This window comes from Silurus meridionalis, chromosome 5 (assembly GCF_014805685.1).
Source record: "Silurus meridionalis isolate SWU-2019-XX chromosome 5, ASM1480568v1, whole genome shotgun sequence".
Taxonomy (NCBI): Eukaryota; Metazoa; Chordata; class Actinopteri; order Siluriformes; family Siluridae; genus Silurus; species Silurus meridionalis.
Window position 1 is genome coordinate 12,030,266 of NC_060888.1, and position 20,883 is coordinate 12,051,148.

Below are 20,883 nucleotides of genomic sequence, written 5' to 3' on the forward strand. Positions count from 1 at the left end.
ACCTGTTTGAACTTGTTACCTGTATAAAAGACACCTGTCCACACACTCAATCAGACTCCAACCAATACACTATCGGCAAGACCAAAGAGATGTCGAAGGACAAAATTGTAGACATGCACAAGGCTGGGATGGGCTACAGGACAATAGGAAAACAGCTTGGTAAGAAGACAACAACTGTTGGTGCAATTATTAAAAAATGGAAGAAATTTAAGATGACTGTCAGTTTTCCTTGGACTGGGGCTCCATGCACTCTCTCACCTCGTAGAGTATCAATGATCCTGAGAAAGGTGAGGGAGCCTAGAACTTCATGACAGGACCTGGTCACTGATGAAGAGAGCTCAGACCACAGTCTCAATTAGTAACATTAGTAACACACTACACTAGGGGTGGGCAAACTTTTTGACTCACGGGCCACAATGGGTTCTAAAATTTGACAGAGGGGCTGGGTGGGCCGTGAGTGGCCCGTTTAGTGGCCCGTTTAGAACCCATTGTGGCCCGTGATTTGACAGAGGGGTCGGGCCAGGAGATTAATGTGTTAATCACAATTAATGTGTTATCGCAAATGCTTGATTGCAGTTGTTGCTTCTAAGGGTGGCCTTCTAAGGGTGGTTTAGAGGGCAAACACTTTCACACAGAGCCATGTAGTTTTGGATTTTGTTTTCACTCAATAATAAAAACGTTCATTTAAAAACTGCATGTCCTTCCGGTTATGGCAATGTGAGAGAGGGCAGCGGGGACGAGGACCTCCCAACCACACTCCTTTCAAACCTGTTAAAGCGTCTTCTTTTTTTTAATCTAATTGCTTAACGACATCAAATATAAGATCTACACTCAATTCGGGAAGAGAAATAAGCAACTTGAAGCAGAAGCAAGGTACTGCACCAGCAACACGTTCAGGTGCTACTATGGCGGGCAAGTTAGCAATCATGGCGTCTAACGAAACCGCTAACAGCAAGGGTTCACCTGTTAAAGACAACACAGACAATTTGTCGATGAGTCAGCTAATCTCCGAACTGGCAAGCTTGATTCATGATTCAATCCAGCCGTTGCAAGCCTCACTTGACACGTTAAGGGAAACAGTAAGCTCATTTCAGCATCGACTCACGTCCAATGAAGTATTAGCTGGTGAAAACTTTAAAAGGCTGGTCGCAACGGAAACGGCGATTACAGCCTTGAAAACGCAAAATTTATCTATTCTTGACCATATTGATGATCTTGAGAACAGATCCAGAAAGGCTAACCTGCGTATTATTACCATTCCGGAAGGCAGTGAAGATGGAAAAGACCCCGTTAAATTCGTATCTGCGTTGCTTAAAGAAACTATGGAGAGCGTGTTTGACAGTCCTCCTGAACTTGAGCGTGCACATCGCTCGCTTCGCCCCAGACCGGGTGCAGGACAATCTCCAAGACCATTCATTGTCTGCTTCCACCGATTTCAGGAAAAGCAGAGGGCACTGCACTGGGCCAGGCGACATGATATTAAATACAACGGAGTGTCACTGAGACTGTACCCGGATCTGAGTGCAGCCTTAGCGAAAAAAATGCGCCGGATTCAAAGAAGTTAAACAGTCCCTCTATCAGAAAGGCATAAAGTTTCAACTTTTTTATCCGAGTGAAGTTCGGGGAGGAAACACACCTTTGATTCACCTACGGCTGCTGAGACTTTTTACAGACAACGCACTCATGCACAAGATTAAAAACTGGCTTTGGCTAACAGGCTGCACTTTCTGCGAAGGTGAATAATAACAGCAAAACACTCAGGGATGTGGTCATTTAAATCACCAAGAAGAGACAGATTTTTTGCTTTTGTTTCTGTTTAATGCCTTGTAGTTTAAGCTGCACGACTCATTGTAGTGACGCTATGCTGTACTTCATGTATATATTAGTGGTTTGGGCTCCTCAAGTAGTTTAAGTGGTAGAGTACGGATAACCGGGAGCCGTGTGAGTTAAATGGTTGCTGCTGCTTGTTTCTGTTGGGGAAACAAGCTTAGGGAGTATTATGGGAGGTTTGGTTTTGCGTGTTGTTTATTACAAGAAGTTTTGTTTTATGTTATGTCTACAGAAGTTCTTAACGGTGAGGAAACTTGTGTTGCTGATTGCATCTCTGTGCTGTTTTTGCCTGTTTAAATTTATACTTGCACATGGCTAATAAGGCCGATTTAGCTAAATTTCCTGGGGGGTCGAAAGTTAGATTTGTTAGCTGGAATGTAAAAGGCCTAAATGGCCCAACCAAAAGGAGCAGGATTTTGGCATATTTAAGAAAATTTAAATCTGAAATAATATTCCTACAGGAGAAACACCTACGTATTAGCGATCAGTTTAGACTCAGAAAATCAATGGTGGGACTCTAAGGCACGGCCACTGGCATACACAAAAACATTCAATTTACGATCTCTGCTTCTATTATGGATCCTTAGGGTAGATATGTTATAGTCTCTGGGAGTTTGTATCATGTTCCTGTCTTATTAGTTAACGTATATGCCCCCAACTGGGATGATGTGAGTTTTATTAATAAGCTTGTTTCTATTTTGCCAGATCTTAACTCCCATCGCATGATATTCGGTGGTGACTTGAATACTGTTATGGATCCACCCCTCGATCGTTCCAACCCCAGGTCATTATCCCGTTCTAAAATGGCCCATGCCTTATCCACATTCTTTGATCAAGTGGGAGCCGTTGATCCGTGGCGATTTCTGTTTCCACGCAGCAAAGCATACTCTTATTTCTCGCAAGTACACCACTCCTATTCAAGAATGGATTACTTTTTATAAATAAATCTCTCCTTCCTTCTGTTGAACAAATCGATTATTTACCTATTGTGGAATCAGATCATGCTCCTGTGCAATTAGATCTTGTTTGCAATCTGAGGTACAACGAACGGCCTCTGTGGAGACTAAATACGTCCTTGTTATCAGACCCTGAATTTTGTACATTCGTAACTACGGCTATAGATAACTTCTTACTGCATAACAGATCAGAATCTATATCGGCATCTACATTGTGGGAAACACTGAAAGTAGTCATAAGGGGGGAAATAATCTCATATATTTCAACTCTAAATAAAAAGCGTAAACAAAAATTAGACAATTTCATTGACTCTATTAGGAGACTGAACTGCCTCTATTCTGTGTCTCCCTCACCAGAACTTTATAAGTAACGGTTCAGCCAATATAAAGTCCAATATAACCTGCCCTCAACAAATAAAACTGAATGGTGCTTATTACGTGCTAGAGGGTATATATATGAACATGGGGAAAAGGCAGGTCGACTTTTAGCCTACCAATTAAAATCTAAAGCTGCCTCTCAAATTATACCTCAAATTCAAAACAATGATGATGATTTAATCATTAATCCCATTGAAATTAATACAACCTTTAGGAACTACTTGTTAGATTTATATGCTTCTGAAAGCCCTACATTAAACTCTGGAATGCTGGAATTCTTGGGCAGTGTAGATATACCCACTCTTGATTCAGCGCAGAAAACATATTTGGAGGGAAACATACAAATGGAGGAAATTCTAAATGCTATTTCATTAATGCAGAACAAAAAAAAACCCTGGCCCAGATGGCTACCCTATAGATTTTTACAAAAAATTTGCAGATAAATTAGCCCCTATTCTTCTTAATATGTTTAAGGACTCTTTTGTAAGGGGAAGCTTGCCGCAAACTTTGAATGAAGCGAACATAATTCTATTGTTAAAACCTGGCAAAGATCCCATAAAATGTAGTTCTTACAGGCCAATATTACTTCTTAACGCCGATACTAAAATCTAGTCAAAAATCCTTGCATTACGTTTCGATACAGTAATAGGGAATTTAAATTGTGGCGACCAAACAGGTTTTGTCAGAGGTGCTGGAAAGATTTGGCTTTGGAACATATTTTCTCTCACTGGTTAAGTTACGATAATTCTCTCCTGTGGCATCGATAATTACAAATGGGGTACGTTTAAAGTCTTTTCCTCTATCAAGGTGTATGAGACAAGGGTGCCCTCTTAGCCCTTTACTTTTTACTTTAGCCATTAAACCCCTATCCATAGCGTTAAGATGCTCGAAGCATTTTACTGGCATTAGCAGTAGAAACATAGAACATAGGGTATCTTTGTATGCTGATGATATGTTGTTTTATCTTTTGGACCCGATTGTAGGTATTCCACAAGTAGTTAAGATTTTGAATCAATTTGGAGAATTCTCAGGTTATAGATTAAATTTCTCAAAAAGTGTTTGTTTCCCCGTAAACAGTAGGGGTCTCCAAATTTCAGGGAATGATATACCGTTTCAATTGTCTGTATCAGGTTTTAAATACTTAGGGATAAATATCTCACAGGGTTTTCCTAAACTTTACAAATAAACTTTGCTTCTTTAATTGACAAGTTAAAACTTGATCTCAAAAAATGGAATCTGCTGTTTCTTTCTCTTGCAGGAAGAATTAATTGTGTAAAAATGAACATTCTACCGAGGCTCTTGTACTTGTTTCAATGTGTCCCAGTCTTTTTTACCTAAATCCTTTTTTCAGAACTTAGATAGTCAAATTTTATCATTTATATGGGGTGGGAAAACACCTAGGATTCGGAAGGAATTCCTCCAAAGACAAAAAATTCAAGGGGGATTAGCACTACTGAATTTCAGATACTATTATTGGGCTGCAAATATTTCAAAAGTACTCTATTGGCTTCAGGACCCCAATGATGTGTGGTGCATTTCAGAAGCATGTTCTTGTACCTCTTCATCCCTCCCAGCTTTAGCTTTATCCAAAATGCCCCTTCATATTTCATCATATACGCAATGCCCAGTTGTAGCAAATACCCTCAGAATCTGGTTTCAATTCAGACAGTGTTTTGGTTTTAGAGACTTCTCCATAGCTGGCCCTATATGCAAGAACCACCTATTCCTCCCGGGTCAACTGGACTCAGTTTTCAGTCAGTGGCAACGTTCGGGTCTTGTCAGATTTAGTGATCTTTTTATAGATAATGTTTTTGCCTCGTTCTCAACTCTTTCTTGAAAATACAGTCTGCCAGGATCACACTTGTTTAGATATTTTCAAGTTCGTCATCTAATCCAAAGCCACTGTCCCACATATCCTCCGTTCCTCCTAGTGCGGGAATGGATGCAGTTCTAAATATTTCAATACACTTGAGGGGAGTAATTTCCAATGTGTATGACACTTTAATGTCAGTAAAAAATATAGATCTGAACAAAATCCATGCGAAATGGACAAGGGATTTGGGAGTGGACATATCAGAGGAAACCTGGAAAAATGCATTATTCAGGGTGAATGGGATAACCTCCTGCACTCGTTTAGGCTTGATTCAGTTCAAGGTCCTTCACAGACTCCATTACAGCAAGGTTAAGCTGTCCAAAATATACACCAATGTAACTGACGCGTGTGAGCGTTGTCGGTCTGCTGGGGCAGATTTGGCCCATATGTTTTGGACTTGCCCCAGACTGTTTGATTACTGGACAACTATATTTAAAATCTTGTCTGAGGCGTATATTAGGGATATTAAGCCTAGTTTTGAAATGGCAATTTTTGGAGTACCTGAGCAAGGTACAGTCATGCCCAGGAAGTGTCAGGATGCTTGTGCTTTTGCATGTCTTCTGGCTCTGAGAAGAATATTACTTGATTGGAAATCAAGTAAACCACCTTTAGTCTCACTCTGGCTTAAAGATTTGATGCTATTTTTGAAATTGGAAAAAATTAAATACTCTCTTAGAGGATCCACCAAACCTTTCTATTTAGTATGGACTCCAATGATCTCATATTTTGGAAAGGGTGCAGCTCTTCCCCCAAACTGAGTTGGAAGGCTTGTGCGCATTGTAACAGGTAATGCCGTCAGGTGCAATGGGCTAACAATGTTGTTCAGTATTTCCTCATTGTTTGTAATGTCATAACTGTGGTTTTTTTTTTTTTGGGATTGGAGTTGTTAAAAAAATTGTAGGGGGGAAGAAAAAAAAAAGGGGGTGGGACAGGAAATGTGGAAAATACTGTTGATTATCTGTCGCCTAATGTTATTGTTGTTTGTTATTGTGCTTTCCTCTGTTCCCCTCTCAATAAAAATAATATAAAAAAAAATAAAAAAATAAAAACTGCATGTTGTGTTCACTTGTATTATCTTTTACTAATATTCAAATTAGTTTAATGATCTGCAACATTAAAGAGTAACAAACATGTAAAAAACTAAGACACACACACACAGTGGTGTGAAAAAGTGTTTGCCCCCTTCCTGATTTCTTTTTGCATGTTTGTTATTCTTTAATGTTTCAGATCATCAAACTAATTTAAATTATATATATATATTCATATTCTCAAGGTTAAACTTATACTTACACTCATTTTTTATTACCACATTATCTGTGTAAAGCTGCTTTGAGACAATTGTTAAAAGCGCTATACAAATAAAAAACAATTAAATTAAATACACTATGTATATATATATATATATATATATATATATATATATATATATATATATATATATATATAGATAGATAGATAGATAGATAGATAGATAGATAGAACCCAGCCATTAGGGGGGCACAAGCCAGTGCACTCTTAGTGCCGGTCCCAAGCCCGGGTAAATGGGGAGGGTTGCGTTAGGAAGGGCATCCAGCGTAAAACATGTGCCAAATCAAATATGCGGATCACAAAAGAGAATTTCATACCGGATCGGTCGAGGCCGGGTTAACAACGACCGCCACAGGTATCGTTAGCCGACAGGGTACCGGTAGAAATTGGGCTACTGTTGGTCAAGGAGGAGAAGGAGAGGAGGAAGACGCCTACAGAGACGGCAGGAAAAGGAGCAGTGTAGGAGAGTAGAGGTTCGGGTTGGTACTTTAAATGTTGGTACTATGACGGGTAAAGGGAGAGATAGCTGATATGATGGAGAGGAGAAAGGTAGATATGCTGTGTGTTCAGGAGACCAAGTGGAAAGGGAGTAAGGCCAGGAACATTGGAGGTGGATTTAAACTGTTTTATCATGGTGTGGATGGGAAGAGAAATGGTGTAGGGGTGATTCTGAAGGAAGAGTACAGTAAGAGTGTAGTGGAGGTGAAGAGAGTTTCTGATAGGGTGATGATCGTGAAGGTGGAAGTTGAAGGATGATGATAAATGTCATCAGTGCCTATGCTCCACAAGTTGGCTGTGAGATGGAGGAAAAGGAAAGATTCTGGAGTGAATTAGATGAAGTGGTAGATGGTGTACCTAGGAAAGAACGATTGGTGATTGGGGCAGACTTTAATGGGCATGTAGGTGAAGGAACAGAGGTGATGAGGAGGTGATGGGTAGGTATGGTTTTAAGGAGAGGAATGTGGAAGGGCAGATGGTGGTAGATTTTGCTGAAAGGATGGAAATGGCAGTGGTGAACACGTATTTTAAGAAGAAGGAGGATCATAGGGTGACGATAGAGTGGAGGAAGGTGCACACAGGTGGACTATGTGCTATGCAGGAGATGCAACCTGAAGGAGATTGGAGACTGTTGGCGGGGACAGTGTAGCTAGACAGCATCGGATGGTGGTCTGTAGGATGGTTTTGGAGGCGAAGAAGAAGAGGAGGAATGTAAGGATTGAAAGAAGAATAAGATGGTGGAAACTGAAGGAGGAAGAGTGTAGTGTGAGGTTCAGGGAAGAGGACAGACAGGGGCTCGGTGGTGGTGAAGAGGTGCCGGATGATTGGGGAACTACTGCAGGAGTGATGAGGAGGCAGCTAGAAAAGTACTTGGTGTGACATCTGGAAATAGAAAGCAAGACAAGGAGACGTGGTGGTGGAATGAGGAAGTGCAGGAGAGCATTAGGGAAAGAGGTTGGCAAAACAGAAGTGGGATCGACAGAGTGATGAGAAAAGTAGGCAGGAGTACAAGGAGATGCGGCAGCAGGTAAAAGGGATGTGGCGAAAGCCAAGGAAAAGGCATATGAGGAGCTGTATAAGAGGTTGGACACTAAGGAGAAAAGGAGTTATACCGATTGGCCAGGCAGAGGGACCGAGCTGGGAAGGATGTACTGCAAGTTAGAGCAATAAAGGATGGAGAGGAAATGTGTTGACTAGTGAGGAGAGTGTGTTGAGAAGGTGGAGGGAGTATTTTGAGCAGCTGATGAATGAGGAAAATCACAGAGAGAAGGTTGGAGGATGTGGAGTTGGTGAAGCAGGATGTAGATAGGATTAGTAAGGAGGAAGTGAGAGCAGCGATTTAGAGGATGAAGAATGGAAAGTCGGTTGGACCAGATGACATACCGGTAGAGGCGTGGAGATGTTTAGGAGAGATGGCAGTGGAGTTTTTAACCAGATTGTTTAACAGGATTCTGGAAGGGGAGAGGATGCCTGAGGAATGGAGAAGGAGTGTGCTGGTACCGATCTTTAAGCATAAGGGAGATGTGCAGACCTGCAGTAACTACAGGGGAATTAAGTTGATCAGTCACACCATGAAGTTATGGGAAAGAGTAGTGGAAGCCAGGCTGAGAGAAGAGGTGACCATCTGTGAGCAACAGTATGGTTTCATGCCGAGGGAATTGAAGAATTTTTTGAAGAAAAAAACAGAAGGAATTGCATTGTGTATTTGTGGATTTAGAGAAAGCGTATGACAGAGTGCCAAGAGAGGAGTTGTGGTATTGTATGAGGAAGTCAGGTGTGTCAGAGAAGTATGTAAGGGTGGTGCAGGACATGTATGAGGACAGTGTGACGGCAGTGAAGTGTGCAGTAGGTACGACAGACTGGTTCAGAGTGAAGGTTGGACTGCATCAAGGATCGGCCCTGAGCCCTTTCCTGTTTGCAGTGGTGATGGACAGGTTGACGGACGAGGTCAGACAGGAGTCTCCCTGGACTATGATGTTTGCAGATGATATTGTGATTTGTGGTGAGAGTAGAGAGCAGGTTGAGAAGAGCCTGGAGAGGTGGAGATATGCGCTGGAGAGAAGGGGAATGAAAGTCAGTAGGAGTAAGACAGAGTACATGTGTGAATGAGAGAGGGCAGTGGGTGGAGTGATGCAGTTGCAGGGAGAAGAGGTGGAGAAGGTGGAGGAGTTCAGGTACCTGGGGTCAACAGTGCAAAGTAATGGAGAGTGTGTTAGAAGTAAAGAAAAGAGTGCAGGCAGGGTGGAGTGGGTGGAGAAGAGTGACAGGAGTGATTTGTGATAGTAGGGTATCTGCAAGAATGAAAGGGAAAGTTTATAGGACTGTGGTGAGACCTGCGATGTTGTATGGATTAGAGACAGTGGCATTGAGTAAAAGGCAGGAGGCAGAGCTGGAGGTAGCAGAGCTGAAGATGTTAAGGTTTTCGTTGGGAGTGACGAGGATGGACAAGATTAGAAATGAGTTTATTAGAGGGACAGCACATGTAGGATGTTTTGGTGACAAGGTGAGGAGGCGAGATTGAGATGGTTTGGACATGTGCAGAGAAGAGACATGAATTATATTGGTAGAAGAATGCTGAAGATGGAGCCACCAGGTAGGAGGAAAAGAGAAAGGCCAAGGAGGAGGTTCATGGATGTGGTGAGGGAAGACATGCAGGTAGTTGGTGTGAAAGAGGCAGATGTAGAGGACAGGGTGGTATGGAGACGGATGATCCGCTGTGGCGACCCCTAATGGGAGCAGCCGAAGAAGAAGAAGAAGAAGACACTATCTATATATATATATATATATATATATATATATATATATATATATATATATATATATATACATATATACATATATACACATACACACACACAGTATATATAAAATAAGTATTTGACACATCAGCATTTTTATCAGTAAGGGTATTTCTAAATGGGCTATTGAAACAAAATTTCCACCAGATGTAGCCATCAAGCCAAATATTGAATTCATACAAAGTAATCTGAACATTTATGTATACAATTTGAGTCATAATAAATAAAGTGAAATGACACAGGGAATAAGTATTAAACATATGGAGATAACAAGGTGCAAAATGGCATAGAAAGCCAGGAGATCACCTGAAATCTGTCAGTATTGAGAGAGAAACCCTGCCCCAGTACTAACTGATATTAGCTGCTTTAGTCCTAATTGATGGCCTATAAAGGCTACTTATTACCCAGGAGGCACACAGGAAAGACTTCATGATGGGTAAAAGCAAAGAACTCTCTCAGGATCTTCGTAATCTTATCGTTGAAAAGCATTTTGATGGGAATGGTTATAGGCGCATTTCCAGAATGCTGAATGTTCCTGTGAGCACTGTGGGGGCCATTATCTGGAAATGGAAAGAGCATCAGTTCACCGGCCAAGATCAGGTGCTCCACGTAAGATCCCTGTCCGAGGAGTCCAAAGAATAATCAGGAGAGTCCGCCAAGAGCCAAGAACAACTCGGGCAGAACTTCAGGAAGACCTTGCATCAGCAGGTACTGTTGTTTCAAAGAAAACTTCAAGCAATGCACTAAACCGCCATGGCATCCGTGCACGCTCACCACGCAAGACTTCATTGCTGAACAAAAAGCATGTTGAGGATCGGTTAAAGTTTGCGAAAGAGCATTTGGAGAAGCCGGTGGATTATTGGGAGACTATAGTATGATCAGATGAAAGCAAAATTGAACTTTTTGGCAGTCATTCTACACACCATGTTTGGAGAAGAAATGGCACCATACCAACAGTTAAGTTTGGGGGGGAAGCATCATGGTTTGGGGCTGCTTTTCAGCAAGGGGTACTGGCAGACTTCATACTATTGAAGGCAGAATGAATGATGAAATGTACAAGACATTCTAGATGAAAGTCTGCTGCCATCTACCAGAAAACTGAAAATAAAAAGAGGGTTAGGGTTAGGGGTAATCAAGTTGCTTGAATGGCCCAGTCAATCACCTGACCTAAATCCCATAGAAAATCTATGGAGAGAACTGAAGATCAAAATTCATAAAAGAGGCCCAAGGAACCTTCAAGATTTAAAGACCATTTGTGTGGAAGAATGGGCCAGAATCACTCCTGAGCAATGCAGACGACTGGTCTCTCCATACAAGAGGCGTCTAGAAGCTGTAATCACCAAAGGCTTTTCTACAAAGTATTAAATAAAGTGTGTTCAATACTTATTCCCTGTGTCATTTCACTTTATTTATTATGACTCAACTTGTATATTTAAAATGTTCTGATTTCTTTGTATGAATTCAATATTTGGCTTGATGGCTACATCTGGTGGAAATTTTGTGTAGACCACTTAGAAATCCCCTTACTGATAAAAATGCTGATGTGTCAAATACTTATTTTCCCTGCTGTGTATATGTATATATAATATAGATTAACACGGCAGGAAAATAATATTTTATCATTTATCATAAAGACTAATCATAAAATCCTTACTGATAAAAATGCTGATGTGTCAAATACTTATTTTCCCTGCCGTGTTAATCTATATTATATATACATGGCAGGGGTAGAGTTGCATCTTCCTGGAGACAGGACTGAAGCAACTGATTTTATTTAATGTTTTTTCTTTCTGCACTACAAAGGCCTGTTTGTGAAATGGGTTAGAAAATCATGCGCTAGAAATCAGATGGCAAATTTCTGGCAAGTAAATTTCTGATGTCTGTCTGAACCTAAGAAATCAAAGCAAACTATAGATACCATATCAAATTGCATAGCATAATTATTTTCCTTTTGCATTGCAATGAATCTCACTGTGTTGAATCAAATGTAAATTCAACCGCACTGCATCGGAAACTGCTTACATGTATCTTAAATTATAATTTTTTTTATTTAAATATGGGTCTAGGTGTGTGTCTGTATGAGAAGAAGCAACAAAAACTTTAATAAATCCAAGTTTATGTCACTGTAAACCTGCCTGTCTGAAAGCTTGTTGAACTACAATGTAGCACCGCAAAGAACCATGCTTGTATACTGCAGGAAGGTAATCTGAGGTAGTGGTGGTGGAAAAAGAACACTCAATAAGTCACAGTCATTCTGGACAATAGACAATAAATAGCATTCTATTCTGATATACTGATTCTAGTCAAACAGCAAGGCTCAATTGGGTAAAAGACTCAATTTCTGCTGTTGAAAAAAAGTTGAAGGAGGTTGTTTGTACCAACCGTGATTACCCTGTACAACAGCTTATCACTGTGGCGGGACAATATTTTGCACTGAGACAAAATATTGTATAAGCTCCAGATAAAGTTACCAATGGAGCTGTGCCACTGGTATTTATTAATGATAAATTCTGAAGTAAAAAACAAAGATAATGACCTAAAAGTACAATTAAAAAAGAAACCCAAGAGCTTTTAAATTCAAATAAATACGATGTACTTAAAAGGCTTAAATGTAGTTATTGATCTGACCTTAACATAAATGAACATGCTTTTAACTTGCAAAGGATTTGCATCAATGTATGCAAAAATCGTAATACTTATAATTACATTAGTTTGTCCAGTTAAGTAAATGTCAACACTAACTGCACCAGGAATGGTAATTGAAGTGCAACTGGATAATTTTATTCTACATAGATTAGGTTTAATACATTTAACATTTAACAAATTTCTTGGGTTCTTCCAAAATCAAAAGCCTCAAGAAATATTATGGATAGTGCCACATAGAAATTATAAAGGTGGCCTTGGGCTGCAATTGGTGCAAACAGCTTTGCTATGATGGCTTATCACTACAATTGCTGTGATATATAACAAAGCTAATGATACTAACATCGTAGCTTAAGACTTATTAAGTCCTTATAAAGAAATGGCTTTTCACATTTCCCTGTGTGGGGGAGTAGCACAAAGTGTCACTGTGGCAGCGTGCATGTGGACAAGCTCAGGTGTAGGTGTGTGGACAAGCAGCAGTTCGCGAATGGAGGGTGGAGCCCGAAGAAAGTATCAAGAAGCACATTTGGAGCTTATGAGACTAAACAATGCACCCTGTTTCAGTGTGTGGCTATGCTGATTAAAATAACAGAGAAAAGAGCTGCGGAGGAGAGACACAATAAGCAGAGCTGAGTGCATGGGACAATATGTATGGGAAACCAGGTGATGTCGAGTGAAGGTGTGAAGAACTGCGAGTGGATGCATGACCACAAGTGTGTGAGAGAGAGAGAGAGAGAGAGAGAGAGAGTGTGTGTGTGTGTGTGTGTGTGTGTGTGTGTGTGTGTGTGTGTGTGTGTGTGTGTCTGTGCGGGAGCACGAACACCCTGGCATGATACGAGGAATGGAAAGCGTCAGGGTTGGTAAACCATCACCTGTCACCTATTTCTTCCACCTGGAGCTAGTTAGTCTGCTACAGTCATGTTTTTTGTTTTTACATGGTTTAAGAAAAAAATATTTGAGTAAAAGCGAAATAGAAGATGTAGTGCCTGCTCACCTTGTGTGGTTAAAATCAAAGGGGAAAATACCAGTCAACAGGTTTGGAAAAACAATACAATTTATGGATATTTAACTTACCATGAACAAACATCGTTTTAGCACAGTAATTAATTACAGGATCCAAAGAATCAGTATAACAATTTTTTTTGTCATAAACAAAAAAAAAAAGAGAATTATAAAAAAAAAACAAAAAAAAAAAACTTGCCATGTCTATAGTGGCATAAAATGTGAACAGGTGTACATACTGACTGATGTTTGCAACAGTGTCCATCCAGCTCCGTACCCTCACTTTGTTCCTGACATTGGGTGGGTTACTGAACTCATGGATAACGGCGATGTGGTATGGGTAAGGACCACTAAACAACATTTTCTCCAGGGCCAATGAGTCAATCTAAAAAGTAGAAGTTATCTCTGAATAAGCCCATATCAAAATTAACAGATGTAACACATCACTAGTTTACAATACCAAATGATTTGAAACAACTAGTCTTTTTTATGCAACAAACTAAATAAAAAGGAAAAACAGTCATAAAGTGGACAGTGAATGTCTTAAGGAAAAAGTTCTACATGTAGTCAAAATTATTTGGAACAGAATAACTAATGCAGGACAGAGAATAGGATTGGTGGAATTACCAGGCTTCCCCACAAATACAGTAGGGGCTGTTTTGTAGTAGGGAAGGCTGGAGACTTGGTTGAAGGAATAGTGAACCAACATGACTACCATTTCATTCTTCAAAGCCATGCAATTCTATCTTTACTGTGGCTAATTGTAACCTTTCACCATACAAGAAGACAAGAAGACAATGACCAGAAGCCATTGTACCATCAATTGTTATTTAAAGTGAGTTAGAATGTTATCTATCATGGAATGACCTGCCCAGTCACTGAAAATAAATCTTATTAAACTGCTCTAGGATGAACTGGTTCACAAGGTCAGAAAGAAATTTCCAACTAGTGAAGAACTCCATTGGCAACTTTTACAAGAGTCAGAGCAAAGTATTTTAGTTAAAAGGAAAAACTAACCAGATACTAAGTGTGAGTAAAACGGTTATTCATGATAAGAGAGCATTTTTCTATTAAAATGAAGTTTAATGTCTGTACATTAATTTCTTTGGACAAAGAACATTTTCCTGCGACTAAATTACCTTAACCCTAAACTTGCTATTTCAAAACCTTTGACAGGCTCTGCGAACATGGAAATAAATCATTATAGGACTATAGAGGCTTTTAATAAAAGTATAAGTTATTTCATTCACAAAATAAATCTGTCATTAACAGCTGTTGGTATCACATACATCATAAAAACTTTTGATTAAATCTAACAGCATCTTTATTTAATGCAGTAGAGCCTGACCTGTTTCATGGGACGTAAATAAACAATGCGATTTCTTTCAGCGGGTATGCGCAGCACCTGATCCAAGACCTGTTCTATGTCCAGCTTTTTGCATTGGGCATAATCAAAGCGGTTCACTATTGAAGTATTGTGCACCTGTAGGTATTTCATCACCCTGCAGCGAGTAGCTAGGCAAATCAAAGTAAGAAGATACAGTCAGCAGAGTTGACAGAACTAATTATAGACATCAGTATTTGAAGGATCCAAGATGATTTATGCACATTTAACTAACTTACCATGAACAAACATCATTTTAGGGCAGTCCTTTATGACTAGGTCTGTGATGCCACAGTTTGTGAGTGTGATTCCCACTAGATTTTTGGATTTTAATGTGAGCACCTAAAAGAAACAGCACAATAAACTACAACATTTATTCTAGTACAATAAATTGTTATATTTAGAATTTCAGGCAGCCCACCTGTATGTGGTCATCCTCAGTGACTGGGTCACTGGTGCTGGTTGATTTGTCTGCAGTGTGTTTTCTTTTCACTGCAATCCGTGGCATAGCCTTTGAGAGCCCTACAGGGATGGGGAAGAAGTGAATATAAAAGTTATATATTAATTTATTGTCATTTTCTTTTATAGTCAAATGAATTTTTTTAATTGTGGCATGATTTTTTATTTAGAATCTTAGTAAATAATTACTGTATGTGTCTGGCAAAACTCTCACCTTTATAGTTATTGATTTTGGCTTATTGGAAAATAAAGTATTTGCTATTAGACAAGCACATTTTCTATTTGAATAAATTTGTATTAAATTTGATCATTTTAAATCTGGAGTTTCCTTCTCCATCTTTAAAAACCAGTAAACAGTTACTTTATTGCAAACACACATATATATAGTAGTAAACTATAGTAAACCATTTCTTTAAATCATTCCATTTATATACAGTGCCCTCCAAAATGTATTGCATTTACATTAATAGCATTTGGCAGACACCTTAATCCAGAGAGACTTGTATTTACCTTATTCCTTATTCATAAAACTGAGCAGGTATGGGTTAAGGGCCAAACAGAGGCAGCTTAGTGTGGCTGGGAATGAACTCACAACCTTAAGTCATATGCCTTAACCTCTAAGCTACCACCCTCTTAGTAGAATGCTATACGATGACACAAAACTTTAAGGCCAAAAACTGTAATTTACCTGCTGGAGACCGCAAACCTAAAGCAAGCAATAATGCAATCAGCTGAGTCAGCTCACCCCGAACAGGACCATCAAAGCTTCTGCTCACATGTAATGCAACCGGTTTCCCAACTGCATTTACCCAACAGATCTAAGACACATATAGAAGACGGCTAATGGTAGAGGTCCATGGCACCAAGGAGTAGTTGACTGTATTACTACAGCAGTTTATCACCTGACTCCCAGAAAGAATAATAGAATGGTCCTGCACCACAATGCAGGCCACTTGACACCATCTTTCTGTTCTACAGAGGAATACAGATTTAAAAATACAAAACAAAAAAAAAAAAAAAAAAAAAGGGAAATGTTTTGCTCTGCAATCCCCAATTTCTGCACCATAGAACCATAGGCCAATTCCCCCAAATCCAGTTCCCTGAACCAATGCTTGCCACATGCCTGCCTCTTCCCAAAAGTTGGCGACACAGGGACTATAGGTGTTGGTCCACCATGGTTAGACAATTTACTGATACGTTTGCATTCAATTAGTCAATTCAGCCTAATGTTGTGCTCTCCGCTCTTACTCAGAAGTCCGTTTCTCAGCAATAACTCACTGAGTTGGATCCCAAAAGAGAACATGACTGATCAAGGCACTGCCTTTATGTCATGCCCTCTGAACCATAACAATCCTCACTGGTAAGAGTGCTTGTAATATTTAACAAATATATAACACCATTACTTTTAAAATCATAAAACAATATTGGAACATGTAATGACACTGGTTCCTTGCTGCTCAGGTGGGAACTGTTTAATTATAAAAACAATGAACAGCTCCGTCTACTTTTTCAGCTGTGATGAATGCGTTTACTGCTAAAAATTAAGCATTGTCAATTTGAAATGTGTTAATATAGAAATAAAACCACTGGTGTGCTAACAATAACACATTAAACAGATTAGCCAAGGAAAACATGATGTTTTTAATTAGAATTCATAAAGAAATTATGAAATGAGAGATATACCGGAAAAAGTTCTAAAACCAAGCTTAATATTAACCCAAAGTAATGGAAAGGCCACAGTTTAAAATGTAATCTACTTATGATCTGAAACCACCAAAGCTCAGAAATTACCACTTAAAAAAAAAAAAATCTGCATGCAAAGCACAGCATTACAGGTTTGTGTGTGTGTGTGTGTGTGTGTGTGTGTTTATAATGTTAAATATATGGAAATGGAGACAGAAATATAGAAAACTTTTGCAGACTTTCCACCTCTGCAGCTCTATGGACTGCTCAGAATAAAAGTTTTCCGTGGGAGACACATGTACGATGCCATCGCAGCGGAGAGAGAGAGCAAATTCACAGCTCATTTGCTCTTTGTGGGAAGATAAACTGCCACGGTCACTGATAATAGCGCGAACTTTGTAAAAGCGTTCAGAATGTTTCAAGCTGATGATGAAGCAGAGAATGATGTAGACGAGGACGAGGTCATATTTACGGAATTGCACAATGTTTTATGAGATGACAGCGAAAGGTATGTTCTCCCTCCACATCACGGTGTGCAGCCCACACATGTCTTTTGCCCTAATATAACTTATTTCTTAATTGCAATTATCTATATTACACCTGTTATACCTGTAAGACGTGAAAGAGATACAAGTAACGCAAAAGTAATGCAAAAGTAATATAATGCGTTACTTTCCATAAAAAGTAACTAAGTAACGTAATTAGTTACTTTTTTGGGGAGTAACTCAATATTGTAATGCGTTACTTTTAAAAGTAACGTTGCCCAACACTGATCATTAGTCCTAAAGCAGTTTTCTGTTGCTTGATGGCCTTATTCTATTATTCTTACCTGAGTCAGGTGCTAGCGGGACAGAGCAGAGTCTACTGCAAGCACGGGTCATTGGTCGACTGGAAAACGTGTCTTTAGACGTTGTTTGAGACACCACTCCACTGTGGTGGCCTATTGTGCTGATTTCTGCTTTAGCTCGTTGTTTGGGAACTTGGTGGGGTGATTGGTTCTCCTCTCCTTCTGGCTGATGAAAGGTGGCATGACTACCACGTTCTGGGCATAAGTGAGACCTGCTACAAGTGCAATGTGCCCTCAGACAATCATCATCCCTTCCTCCTGCATCGCGTGGCCTTCCAAGATTACCTGATTTCACTTTACAGTCAACGGAGCATACACTTGCCTCATTATTTCTGTCTCGGGCACCATCCGCTGCTGTTTCATTAGCTGCTTTAATGTCTGCTTTGATCTGTTCACTGGTCACTTGGCAGCCTTTCTCATAACTGAGATACTGAGCTCCCAAACGGCGCAAAGGAGTTTTCCCTTTGTCTGTCAAAACAGATCAATATTTATTTAATGGTAAATTCTATATGCACAATTGACAAGGGATGTAATAGTATATATATTACCTTTTTTTGCTAGCTCTTCTGCATCATCTATCTTCTGTGGCATGTCTGCCTTAGGATTATGTTGGGAGGAGGAAAAAGTACTTTGGGCTTCATCATCATCACTGTCAGAATCAGACACCACTACTGGAACTTTCTTAATGACAGGCTGCACTCCGCTGGGCCCTACAGAAGAGTATCCAAGTTAATATATATATTTATATATTTATTTATTATTATTTTTTCTGCCACAAATTTAATACATATCCAATATAATACAGACAATCACACCCATATAGGGGCCCTCCCCAGACTGTTACCACAAACACTGTTACAAATGGATGTGCTTGCTGTAACATCACTATTTACCTTTACTGAAACCAAGAGGCCTAAACCAAAATTGTTCCAACATGACAATGCCTTTATGGACAGAGTAAAATCAATGATAAACCGATCAGGCATAACATTATGACAATTTAACATTATGACCCATGAAGTGAATAACACTGGTTATCTCAATCATGGTGCCTGTTAGTGTGTAGGATATATTAGGCAGCAAGTGAACATTAAGTTCTGAATGTTAATGTGTTAGAATCAAGAAAAATGGGCAAGAGTAAGGATTTAAGTAAGTTTCACAAGGGCTAAATTGTGATGTCTAGACAACTGGGGCAGAGCAATTCCAAAACTTCCAGAATTTGCTAAAGAAGTTAATGCTGTTAATGCTCGAAGGGTCACAACTGTTGTGGCAGCAAAAGGGGACCAACACAATATGTGGCAGGTGTTCATTATGTTATGCCTGATTGGTGCCATAAAGTTATGCCTGATCAGTGTATGGATTGAAAAAACGTAAGTGACCGGTACAAAGCCATGACTGCAACAGTATTAAACAGCCTGGACATGAGCTGGAATAAAAGATGTAAGATACTACTGCCTGATATCACTAATGCTCTGTAGGCACAATGCCTACAGTCACAAACCCAATTTCCTGTCTAGTAGAGTGCTTTCCCAGAAAGATGAAGAAAATTATAAACAACAAAAGTGTCAACTTTATACCTGCTTGCTCTTCATCTTGATCTGGTGCCTGAGAGGACCCTTTAGACTCCTTCCTTTGACTGACTCCTGTTACCTGTGGCTCAACCTCAATATTCTCCACCATCAAACCCTCAACATCATGGATCTCTGCATAAAATATATGCAACAATTTAAGGCATGACATAACAGCAGATTATCTTTAATTGGTGTAGTATAAAAAATACAGCATACCCTCAACTCTGTGTGGTGCCATATCTACAGCATTGTCCAGGTTTTGTGGATGAATATTGGCATCATTATTGTTAAGGTGATTGTTATTGTTGTTCTGGTTAGGGTTCTGGTTACTGACCAGAGCAGAGGATACACCGATACCTGTGCCCGCACTCAAACCGACCCGTGCACAACCCTGTAGAAGACAAACAACCTTTCAGGATAGTTTAACTATAAAGTAAATTACACTCATGGTCCTGATCAGGCTGAGCGTTTACAATTTTAATACATTATCAGAATCAGGTTTATTGGCCAAGCGTGTTGACACACTTGGTCACACTTGCTGCTTCAAACCAGATGGTGATGGAGGTGCAAAGGACCGATTCAAAGACTACATTGTAGAACTGCATCAACAGCTCCTGTGTCAAGACCATTCTTAATTAATTATGCTGGGCCTATTTTTTTAGAATAGCGTTTATGTTGGACTCCAATTTTAGGTCTTGGGAAATGGTAGTGCTTAGAAACTGGAAAGTCTCCACAGATGACACAGGGCTGACTGCACCATAGAGCTAAACACACTCTACACACTCACACTCAACACAAACACACTCACACATTATCCCAAATGTATCACTTGCTTTGTTACAGTTGTATTTTGTTTTGAATTTATAAAAAACTAAATGTCATAAAAAAAGGATTAAACTAAGTGACTTTTTACATTCATACTGTTGACAGATATGCCCAACTTCTTTTTTCCTCTTTTCTGATGTGTGCAGTGTAGCTGTGGCTGCAGTGAAAGGAGACTTGAATTGTGTTAATTACGGTTAGGGGGGAAGATATGGAAAACAAAATTGTCTTGTCGCCTTTTATTAACCCAGTTTTTTATGGATAACATTTGTGAACAACAGTTTACATTTTGAAAACAATTTTAAATAAAATTAATGCTTGGTTAAATGTTTATATATATATATATATATATATATATATATATATATATATATATATATATATATATATATATATATATACACACACATACACACACATACACACACAGTACAGACCAAAAGTTTCTCACCTTCTCATTCAAAGAGTTTTCTTTATTTTCATGACTATGAAAATTGTAGAGTCACACTGAAGGCATCAAAACTATGAATTAACACGTGGAATTATATACATAACAAAAAAGTGTGAAACAACTAAAAATATGTCATATTGTGCGACGCAGAAAAGGTGAACGGATGGACTCTACATGCCTGGTTCCCACCGTGAAGCATGGAGGAGGAGGTGTGATGGTGTGGGGGTGCTTTGCTGGTGACACTGTTGGGGATTTATTCAAAATTGAAGGCATACTGAACCAGCATGGCTACCACAGCATCTTGCAGCGGCATGCTATTCCATCCGGTTTGCGTTTAGTTGGACCATCATTTAACAGGACAATGACCCCAAACACACCTC

The 20,883-nt window shown here is 39.4% G+C and overlaps 1 protein-coding gene across 3 annotated transcripts in view; it reads right to left on the reverse strand.

The window, feature by feature from the left end:
- fbxo38 (F-box protein 38) overlaps window positions 1–20,883 on the reverse strand; it is a 95,240-nt gene that overhangs the window by 11,257 nt on the left and 63,100 nt on the right. For all 3 annotated transcript variants that reach the window (XM_046849017.1, XM_046849015.1, XM_046849016.1), the window contains 8 exons: window positions 19,447–19,621; window positions 19,237–19,362; window positions 18,208–18,369; window positions 17,642–18,127; window positions 15,092–15,192; window positions 14,910–15,012; window positions 14,635–14,801; window positions 13,526–13,671 (listed from right to left, as the gene is read on the reverse strand). In XM_046849017.1, the coding sequence (XP_046704973.1) occupies window positions 13,526–13,671; window positions 14,635–14,801; window positions 14,910–15,012; window positions 15,092–15,192; window positions 17,642–18,127; window positions 18,208–18,369; window positions 19,237–19,362; window positions 19,447–19,621 (1,466 nt within the window). The remainder of the gene's footprint in view (window positions 1–13,525; window positions 13,672–14,634; window positions 14,802–14,909; window positions 15,013–15,091; window positions 15,193–17,641; window positions 18,128–18,207; window positions 18,370–19,236; window positions 19,363–19,446; window positions 19,622–20,883) is intronic.